The following is an 11,325-nucleotide window of genomic DNA, read 5'->3' as shown; positions in this document are numbered from 1 at the left end:
CCGAGAGGGGACAATCTTCCGTCTCCTTGGCCGTCCTCACCGACGCCCCCAAAGTGAGGAAGGGGCGAATACATAGGGAGGAGGGGAGGAAGCAATTTGGGAATGGGAGGGGCTTCCTTCCCCCCACAGGCCAGTTCCCGTCTGCCCCTCTCCCCCAAAAGGAGGGAGTCCCCCCTCCTCCAAAAAAAGGAAGGGCACCGGGCCGAAATCGGTGCTGCTCCGGCCCAAGGACCGGTCAGTACTGTCCTGCTTTAGCCGCTGTGGAGGATGGGCCGGCCCTGCTCTGGACGTGCATGTTCTGGACGCTGGAGAGGATCTTCTTCTGATGGCCGGCCAAGGTCACCCCGATCCGGAGCAGGTCTCTGCGGGAGGGAAATGGAGGAAAGGGGAAGCGGGGAGAGGGTGGGGGTGAGAAGGATCCTTTGTTGGCCCTTCTGCCCCTCTCCCCCTCCCCTCCCCTTTTTTTTCACCTTCCCCACAGTCCGGAGGCTTCCCTCAGGCCATTAGGAGAGCGAAAACGGCCTCTCCCCGGGGCTCCAGAGGACGTCTGGAAGCCGGAAAAAGGCCCGTTTCTGGACTTCCAGAACTTTCAGAAGGGCCATTTCTCACCTTCCCACAGTCCGGAGGCTTCCTCAGGCCTCTGGGAGGCGAAACACAGCCTCTCCCCGGGCTCCAGAGGACGCTCTGGAAGCCGGAAACAGGCCCATTTCCGGACTTCTGGAACTTCCGGTTCAGCCGGTTTTCACCTTCCCCACAGTCCGGAGGCTTCCCTCAGGCATCTGGGAGGGCGAAAACAGCCTCTCCCCAGGCTTCAGAGGACGTCTGGAAGCCGGAAACAGGCCTGTTTCTGGACTTCCGGAACTTTCGGAAGGGTCGTTTCTCACCTTCCCCATAATCCAGAGGCTTCCTCAGGCCACTAGGAGAGGCGAAAATGGCCTCTCCCGGGCTCCAGAGGACGTCCAGAAGCTGGAAACAGGCCCGTTTCCATAATTCTGGAACTTCCAGTTCAGCCATTTTTCGCCTACTCCAGAGTCTGGAGGCTTCTCTCAGGCCTCTGGGAGGGCCAAAACGCCTCTCCCCGGGCTCCAGAGGATGTCTGGAAGCCGGAAACAGGCCCGTTTCTGGACTTCCAGAACTTTCGGAAGGGTCGTTTCTCGCCTTCCCCACAGTCCGGAGGCTTCCCTCAGGCCACGAGAAGGGTGAAAACGGCCTCTCCCCCGGGCTCCAGAGGATGTCCGGGAGCCGGAAACAGGCCCATTTCCGGACTTCCGGAACTTTCGGAAGGGTCGTTTCTCGCCTTCCCCACAGTCCGGAGGCTTTCCTCAGGCCACTAGGAGGGCGAAAACAGCCTCTCCCCCGGGCTCCAGAGGACGTCCGGAAGCCGGAAACAGGCCCATTTCCGGACTTCTGGAACTTCCGGTTCGGCCATTTTTCGCCTACTCCAGAGTCCAGAGCCTTCCCTCAGGCCTCTGGGAGGGCGCGGCCTCCTCCCATGGGCTCCGGAGGCCAACCGGAAGCCAGAAACAGATCTGTTTGTGGACTTCCGGAACTTTCGGAAGGGCCGTTTTTCACCTTTCCCACAGTCTGGAGGCTTCCCTCAGGCCACTAGGAGGCAGCGGCCTTCCCCTGGGGCTCCGGAGGCCTTCCGGCCGAAACAGGCCTATTTGCGGACTTCCAAAACTTCCGGCTCGGCCGTTTTCTCCTTCCCGCAGTCGGAGGCTTCCCTTGGGCCTCTAGAAGGGCGGAAGCGGCCTCTCCCCTGGGCTCTGGAGGTAGGCCGGAAGCCGGTAACAGGCCCATTTACGGACTTCCAGAACTTCCGGTTCGTCCGTTTTTCACCTTCCACAGAGTCCGGAGGCTTCCCTCAGGCCTGTGGGAGGGCAAAAACGGCCTCTCCCCCGGGCTCCGGAGGACGTCCGGAAGTCCAGTTTCGCGCCCCCCACCCAGAGCGGATGCTGCATGAAAAAGAGGCCACGTGGAGACTCCAGGCAGGGGAGCGGGCGGTCTGGGCCAGCCGGTCAGTTCAACTACCGGTTTCGGGCGAACCAGACGCAAAATTGAACAACCGGTTCGCCGGAACCAAGCCCGAACCGATTTCGAATCTCAACTCCTGCCTCTCCCCATCCCCCCGCCCCGCTCTCCCTCCGGACCTCCCCCACCCCGCCCCGCCTCGCCGTCCACCTTACGTCCACTCACTCGGACGAGAGTTGGCTGACCAGTTCGAAGGAAGTGAAGCCGGCGTTGGCAAAGCTGTCTTCGTAGCGGCCCATCTTGAGGGCACGCAGCCAGTCGCTGACCGAGCCGAAGGACGAGTAGTGGGGCAGCCGTTGGTCCAGCAAAGGGTGGGAGGGCCTGTAAAAATTAAGGCGGAGGGTGGGGAGCGGAAGAGGAAGAGGAAGGACCGGCAACCAGTCAGCCTCAGGAGTAGGGGGAGGGGCTCTTTCATAGGGGGAAGCCCCTCCCCCCACTAGCCCAGAGCCAAGTCCTCTTCCTGGGTGCCATCTAGGGTGGGATGCAAATTTTTAAACTGGTTCTGTGGGGGTGGGCATGGACTGGGGCGCGTGGTGGGTTGTTTGGGACCTATTGGGCCCCCCACGGAGCAAAACAGTAGAAAGGGCCGCGTTTTTTCGGCCTTCTAGCTAATCTAAAGCCCGCGGCACAGCCGATCGTTAGGCGAAAAAAAAACAGCTGATCGTCGGGGGGAAGATAATTAAAAAAAACCAAAAGGAAATACCTCGGTCTTCGGAGCGAACCGATTCGCTCCCGGCTGATCTTTGGGTTAGCTACCGGTTTCACCCGAAAGCGGGCCGATCCGGTAGAATCCCACCCTCGCCACCCATCCCGAAGAGCCGAGTCCACCCCCAGCCACCCAAAACCACCACCCCGGCCTTTGGGATTTCACACCGTTCGATTTCTAGGTCGCGGCTCGACCGCTCGAAAGGCGGAGGAGGTGCGAATTCTAAATCCCGACGTCGTCCATTGGAAAATAGAAAAGATTTTTTTTTTTTAGCAAGGAGGGTCGAACTTGGCCACGCTTTTCAGACTGGTGGACTTTGTGGAAATGGATCGGTCGACGTTAAAAATAGAGGACAAAGAAGACACCCGAATTTTTTTTTTTTAATTTTTAACTTGGGATTGGTTTTAGCAATGGTTAGGGTAATAAAAAGAGAAATTAGAAGTTGGAAGAGTGCTATTATATACAAGTAAAGAATATTATTATTATTATTATTGCCATTATTATATATATGTAAAATGACCCAGACAATACACTGTCTATTAAATATAACTTAGTATGTTAAAGAATAGATAGATAGATAGATAGATAGATAGATAGATAGATAGATGATAGATAGATGGATGATAGGTAGATGATACATAGATAGAAGATAGATGGATGAGATAGGGAGAAAGAAAAGATAAGAGAGAGAGAGAGAGAGAGAGAGAGAGAGATAATGATAGATAGGTAGATGAGACATAGGTAGAAGATAGATGGATGAGATAGAAAGAAAGAAAGAAAAGATGATAGATGATAGATAGATGAGATAGAGAAAGAAAAGATGAGATAGATAAATAGATGATAGATAGATATATAGATAGATGATAGATAGAGAGAGAAAGAAAAGATGAGATAGATAGATAGATAGATAGATAGATAGATAGATAGATGATACATAGGTAGAAGATAGATAGATGAGATAGAGAGAAAGAAAAGACGATAGATAGATATAGATAGATAGATAGATAGATAGATAGATAGATAGATAGATAGATGATAAATTGATAGATGATAGATAGGTAGATCATAGATGATAGAGAGAAAGAAGAAAGAAAGAAAGATTATAGATAGATAGATATAGAGAGATAAGATAGAAGATAGGTAGAAGATAGATAGAAAGAAGAGAGAGATGATAGATAGATAAGAGATAGATAGTTAGATAGATAGATAGATGATAGGTGATAGATAGATAGATAGACAGAAAGATAGATGATATAGATAGATAGACAATGATTGATAAATAGATGATAGAGAGAAAGAAGAAAGATGATAGATAAGAGATAAGATAGATAGATGATATAGATAGATAGATGATTGATAGATAAATAGATGATAGAGAAAAAGAAGAAAGATGATAGATACATAGATAGATGATTGATCGATGATAAATAGATGATAGAGAGATGATAGAGAGAAAGATGATGATAGATAGATGAGCTATTCTTATGATCAGCTGTGCTGGAATCCCCCTTGCTGTCTTACTGCCCAGGAGGAAAGAAAGAAGGATGGAGAGGAGGAAGGAAGGAGAGGAGAAGGAAGGAAAGAGAAGAGCAAGGAAGGAGAGGACGATCGGCTGTTCCAATGATCAGCTGTGCTGGGATCCCTCTTGCTGTCTTACTGCTTCGCCCAGGAGCAAGGATGGAGAGGAGGAAGGAAGGAAGGAAGGAGATGAGAAGGGAAGGAAGGAAGGAAGGAAGGAGATGAGAAGGGAAGGAAGGAAGGAAGGGGAGGAGGAAGGAAAGAGAAGAGAAATGAAGGAAGGAGAGGAGGAAGGAAGGAGAGGACGATCGACTGTTCCAATGATCATCTGTGCCGGGATCCCTCTTGCTATCTTACTGCTTCGCCCAGGAGCAAGGATGGAGAGGAGGAAGGAAGGAAGGAAGGAGATGAGAAGGGAAGGAAGGCAGGAAGGAAGGAGATGAGAAGGGAAGGAAGGAAGGAAGGGGAGGAGGAAGGAAAGAGAAGAGAAATGAAGGAAGGAGAGGAGGAAGGAAGGAGAGGACGATCAGCTGTTCCGATGATCAGCTGTGCCGGAATCCCCCTCGCTCTCATACGGCTTCGCCCAGGAGGCCCAAAAAAAAGGGGGGGTAAAGGCGCTGCAATAAAAGCAAAGAAGCCACGCCCACCCAGGGCATGGCCACGCCCACCACACCACGCCCACAGAACCGGTAGTCAAACTATTTGCATCTCCCTGGGTTGAATATGAAATAAACCTCCCGCTTTTCCCAAAGCCGCAACGTTGACGGATACGGCAAGGGCCCGCCACTGCCCAGCCCAAGGACCAAGCTTTGTTGGGGTTGGGGTTGGTGTGTGTGTTTGTACGTCTTGTGTCTGTCTGTGTCCGTCCCACTTACCCGCCGTTTCCCCGCGAGACGATTTTGAGGCTGGCAGGGTTGCGGATCAGCTTATCCAGGGAGTTGACGATCTGGGCGAAACGAGGCCGGGCGTTGCGATCTCTCTGCCAGCAGTCCAACATCAGCTGGTGAAGGGAGGTGGGGCAGTCGGTGGGGGGCGGAAGGCGGTAATCCTGCTCGATGGCGTTGATCACCTGGGGAAGGAGAGGGAAATGCCCGGGGGGTGAGGAGGAGGAGGAGGAGGAAGAAGGAGGACCAATGGAACAGCTTCCCCTCAGAAGTTGTGGGAGCGCCATCACTTGAGATTGGACTGCCATTTGTCAGAAAAATGGGGTAGGGTCTCCCGTTTGGGCAATGCGTGGGGTTGGACTAGATGACCGAGAAGGTTCCTTCCAACTCGGATGATCTGTTATCTGAGGGAGGGCAGGCCAAAGTATGTCCGCCATTAACGGCAGGATGGGGATCCGTGGGGAAAAAATCACAACTCGAAGACCCAGCAAGTCCCTTGACTTACGACTGCACAACAGAGCTCCGAATTTCCCTTCCTAAGCAAGAACAGGGGAGTTTTGCCCCCATTTTATGACCACAGTGGTTAAGTCCAACACTACAGTCATTCAAGGTCGTAAAAGGGGATCACGTGACACACACACACACACCCAGTGGGACACAGAGACCGTTGTAAATACAGGACAGTTGCCAAGCATTCCAATTGAGGTCCTGGGGATGCTCTATCGGTCATTAAGTGTGAAAAATGGTCATAAGTCCCTTTTCTTTTGAAGGAGAAATGTGGCAGTTGAAAAACCAAAAGTGCCATCCATTCTTCTCTTGCAAAAGATTGTAACTTAAGCTATCAGAATTTCTGCTGGCGAAAAATCCCTAGTTGGAGGGATTTTCACGCTCAGCTATGAAGGTGTTTCGGTTGTAGAATATAAATCCCTAGTTGGAGAATGTGATTGTTGACGCTCAGCTATGAAGGTGTTTCGGTTGAGAATATGAATCCCTAGTAGGAGAATGTGATTGTTGACTTTCAGGTCTGACCGTGTTTCGTTGGAGAATATGAATCCCTAGTTGGAGAATGTGATTATTGACTCTCAGCTATGAACGTGTTTCGGATGGAGAATATGAATCCCTAGTTGGAGAATGTGATTGTTGACTCTCAGCTGTGAACGTGTTTCGGTTGGAGAATATGAATCCCTAGTTGGAGAATGTGATTATTGACTCTCAGCTGTGAAGGTGTTTCGGTTGGAGAATATGAATCCCTAGTTGGAAAATGTGATTGTTGACTCTCAGGTCTGACCGTGTTTCGTTGGAGAATATGAATCCCTAGTTGGAGAACGTGATTGTTGACGCTCAGCTATGAAGGTGTTTTGGTTGGAGAATATGAATCCCTAGTTGGAGAACGTGATTGTTGACGCTCAGCTATGAAGGTATTTTGGTTGGAGAATATGAATCCCTAGTTGGAGAATGTGATTGTTGACTCTCAGCTATGAACGTGTTTCGTTGGAGAATATGAATCCCTAGTTGGAGAATGTGATTGTTGACTCTCAGCTGTGAAGGTGTTTCGGTTGGAGAATATGAATCCCTAGTTGGAGAATGTGATTGTTGACTCTCAGCTGTAAAGGTGTTTCGGTTGGAGAATATGAATCCCTAGTTGGAGAATGTGATTGTTGACTTTCAGCTATGAAGGTGTTTCAGTTGGAGAATATGAACCCTAGTTGGAGAATGTGATTGTTGATACTCAGCTATGAAGGTGTATCGGTTGGAGAATATGAATCCCTAGTTGGAGAATGTGATTATTGACTCTCAGCTGTGAAGGTGTTTCGGTTGGAGAATATGAATCCCTAGTTGGAGAATGTGATTGTTGATGCTCAGCTATGAAGGTGTATCGGTTGGAGAATATGAATCCCTAGTTGGAGAATGTGATTATTGACTCTCAGCTGTGAAGGTGTTTCGTTGGAGAATATGAATCCCTAGTTGGAGAATGTGATTGTTGATGCTCAGCTATGAAGGTGTTTCGGTTGGAGAATATGAATCCCTAGTTGGAGAATGTGATTGTTGCTTAGCTATGAAGGTGTTTTGGTTGGAGAATATGAATCCCTAGTTGGAGAATGTGATTGTTGACAGTAAGCTATGAAGGTGTTTCGGTTGGAGAATATGAATCCCTAGTTGGAGAACGTGATTGTTGACGCTCAGCTATGAAGGTGTTTTGGTTGGAGAATATGAATCCCTAGTTGGAGAATGTGATTGCAAAACCCTAAGGAGAGTCAGTCAGCGCTGATTAGTTTTGGGATGGGAGACCACCCAGAGATTGGGAAGAGGAAGAAACTGCCCGGAAGAGGGACAACTTTTCAGAGATTGGCCTTCCGTGCTCTCCCCAGTTACACACCGGCACAGGACACGAGGAATTCTACGGGGTCAGGGAAACCAATCCCTTAGTCCAGGTTTAAGTGTAGGTTGTGTAAACCAGGCGGGGGAAAACTGGAGTGGGGCATTTGAGGGGGTCCCAGAGCCCCACCACAAGTCATCCTCATGGGGGGAGCCACTCACATCCTGGTTGGACATGTCCCAATAGGGCCTCTCTCCGAACGACATCACCTCCCACATAACGATGCCGTAACTCCAGACGTCGCTGGCCGACGTGAACTTGCGAAAGGCGATGGCTTCGGGGGCCGTCCAGCGGATCGGGATTTTGCCCCCCTGAGGAAAGAGGGAGGGTAGAATTGGGGAGGGGGCAGAGAGCGTGAGGATCATCGAGTCCACCCCCCTGCCCCTCCCCCGCACCCATCCTGGCTTGTTGTCCACGGCGCGAAACAAAAAAGGGACAAGCCAGACGTACCAACGAGCTCGTATAGGTCGGATCCGAGGAATTCTCCTCCAAGAAACGAGAGAGGCCGAAGTCGGACACTTTGCAAACCAGGTTACTGTTGACCAGGATGTTCCGGGCTGCCAAGTCGCGGTGAACGTAGCTCATGTCGGAGAGATAGCGCATGCCGGAGGCGATACCCCGCAACATCCCGACCAGCTGGATGGGCGTAAACTGACCATCGTTCAACTGCGGGGGGGAGGCAACAGGAAATGGTTCGGGGCCGGAGGTGGCATTCAGACGGTTCACACTGGTTCAGGCGGACCGGTGGCCAAAATTTTTGACTGGTTCGGAGACCCGGCAAATGCCACCTCTGCCTGGGCCCGCCCGTCCGTCCGTGCTCTTCCGTCTCCGACTACATTCTGTTGTTTATCAGCTCAGCTGATTCGCACGGAGAGTGGATTGCCGCGCCTCAGCTGAGCTAAAACACAGCCCAGCTCGCCAGCTTGCCTTTCTCCTTTGTTAAATATTTGCATAATAACATTTGCATAATAATATTTGCATAATATAGCATATATATTTGCATATATATTATGCAAATATTAAAACAAACTAAACTAACCAGCTCATCAACTCAACTAAAATGATTCACTAAAATAAGATCAAAAAATATTAAAATGAACTATCCTAAACGAATCAAATAATAAACCTCAATGAAATAATAAACCAAAAATAAAACTATTCAAACAAACCGAACTTAGCGAATAAAAGAATGAACTCAACTAAATCATAAACTGAAATGGAATAAAACATATTAAAAGAAACTATACTAAACTAATACAATAATAAACCTCAATGAAATAATAAACAAAAAATAAAAATATTCAAACAATGAACTTAGTGAATAAAATAATGAACTCAACTAAATAATAAACTGAAATCGAATAAAACATATTAAAAGAAACTATACTAAAGTAATAAAACAATAAACCTAAATAAAATAATAAACTAAAATAAAAAAATATTAAAACAAACAAAACTACACTGAAGTAATAAAATAATCAACCTAAATAAAATAATAAAATAAAATAAAAAATATTAAAACAAACAAAACTAAACTAAACTAATAAACTAAAGTAAAATAATTAACTAAAATAAGATAAAAAATATTAAAACAAACTATACTAAACTAATACAATAATAAACCTCAATGAAATAATAAACAAAAATAATATTCAGCGAATAAAATAATGAACTCAACTAAATATACTAAACTAAAATAAAAAAATATTAAAACAAACAAAACTACACTGAAGTAATAAAATAATCAACCTAAATAAAATAATAAACTAAAATAAAAAATATTAAAACAAAACAAAACTAAACTAATAAAGTAAAATAATAAACTAAAATAAGATAAAAAATATTAAAACAAACTCAACTCAACTAAAATAATAAACTAAAGTAAAATAATAAACTAAAATAAACTAATAAACTAAAATAAAAACATTAAAAGAAACTATACTAAAGTAATAAAATAATCAACCTAAATAAAATAATAAACTAAAATAAAAAATATTAAAGCAAACAAAACTAAACTAAACTAATAAAATAATAAACTAAAGTAAAATAATAAACTAAAATAATAAACTAAAATAATAAACTAAAGTAAAATAAAACTACACTAAACTAAAAAATATTAAAAGAAACTATACTAAAGTAATAAAATAATCAACCTAAATAAAATAATAAACTAAAATAAAAAATATTAAAGCAAGCAAAAGTAAAGATAAAAAAATATTAAAACAAACTCAACTAAACTAATAAAGTAAAATAATAAAGTAAAATAATAAACTAGACTAAAAATATTAAAAGAAACTGTACTAAACTAATAAAATAATAAACCTAAATAAAATAATAAACTAAACTAAAAAATATTAAAACAAATAAAACTAAACTAAGAAAATAATGAACTAAACTAAAATAAGATAAAAAAAATATTAAAACAAGCTCAACTCAACTAAAATAATAAACTAAAGATAATAAACTAAAATAAAATAAGAAACTAAACTAAAAAATATTAAAAGAAACTATACTATACTAATAAAATAATAAACCTAAATAAAACAATAAACTAAACTAAAAAATATTAAAACAAACAAAACTAACAAAATAATGAACTAAACTAAAAGAATAAGATAAAAAAATATATTAAAACAAACGAAACGAATAAAATAAACTAAAATAAACATTCAAACTAAACTAAACTCATAATAAACTAAACTCAAATAATCAACTGGACCGAACGAAATTAAACCCCGAACCCAAAGGGGTTTCCCTCGGGTCCTCCTCCCCCTGCCCGCCCCTCCTCGGGGGGCCTTGTCCGCTCTCCTCACCCGCAGGAAAGAATCGAGGGCGCCGTTCTCCATGAACTCGGTGATGATCATTACGGGGACGCTGCTGGTGATGACCCCGTCCAGGCGGATGATGTTGGGGTGCTCAAACTGGCCCATGATGCTGGCCTCGCTCAGGAATTCCCGCCGCTGCTTCTCCGTGTAGCCTCCTTTCAGGGTCTTGATGGCCACGCAACTCTCCTTCTTGCCCGGCACTTTCAGGAGACCGCGGCAGACCTCCCCGAATTCACCTGCCAGAGATAGAGAATATTTCTTTTTTTTTAAAAAAAAAAGAAAAATTGGGAACACTTGGTATCCGTGGTTTAGACGGTAAAGTACAAATAAAAAGGAATTTAAAAAGGAAAAAACAAAACAAGGGAAATGAAACTGGAATACGAGACGTCAGACGGAACGAGGGAGAAGTAGTAGAAACGGAGGAAAAGAAGAGCTAGATAGACATCCCGATTCGGATGTATAACTATTTAGGTTTATTGCAGAAATGTGCAGAGATATGCGGCGTGACTCCTGTTTTGCCCTTTCGGTTTCCAAACGGCCCTCCGCTCTCTCACACATTGACAGGATGCTAGCCGGACGAATACGGATGGATGCTGGGAGACAGAGGCAGAATTGGGGTTTTTCCTCAGTTTCCTACCCCCCCAAAATTAAACCCCGCGCCATCGTTTCGTAGCGAAGCCCCGGGGATCCAGCTAGTATCCGATAAGGCTATTCTTTGAGGAATTTACCTGCCTCAGAGTTTTGCTTTCTATGGGTCTATTACTTGGGACGCATTTCACGGCCCGGCGAGGGACATTCTGGTTCCGATTTGGGTCGGACGTTGAGGACTAGCTGCCTGCGATCGAAGCAGCGCTTCGTGGGAGTCGCGACGCCCATCAACACCGAGTTGCGGATGCCCTCTGGACGCTTTTTGTACTGCTCGCCGGTTCCCGTAAGCGATCCCCCACAACCCCAAAAGGACCCCCCCCACAAATTGCAAACAAC

General features: G+C 45.6%; 1 protein-coding gene across 1 annotated transcript in view; it reads right to left on the bottom strand.

Moving 5' to 3' along the window:
• Nucleotides 1-127: 127 nt before the first annotated feature.
• The window catches only part of EPHB4 (EPH receptor B4), a 66,214-nt gene continuing 55,016 nt past the window's right edge, over nt 128-11,325 (bottom strand). Inside the window, 6 exon segments of the mRNA XM_087919004.1 lie at nt 128-362; nt 2,197-2,352; nt 5,131-5,324; nt 7,678-7,827; nt 7,967-8,182; nt 10,330-10,577. Coding sequence (XP_087775130.1) covers nt 236-362; nt 2,197-2,352; nt 5,131-5,324; nt 7,678-7,827; nt 7,967-8,182; nt 10,330-10,577 — 1,091 coding nt within the window. The 3' untranslated portion in view covers nt 128-235.

Source organism: Pseudonaja textilis, unplaced genomic scaffold, assembly GCF_049901715.1.
Source record: "Pseudonaja textilis isolate UNSWEBS1 unplaced genomic scaffold, rPseTex1.2 PTEXSCF23, whole genome shotgun sequence".
NCBI lineage: Eukaryota > Metazoa > Chordata > Lepidosauria > Squamata > Elapidae > Pseudonaja > Pseudonaja textilis.
This window is presented reverse-complemented; position numbering and strand designations above follow the sequence as displayed.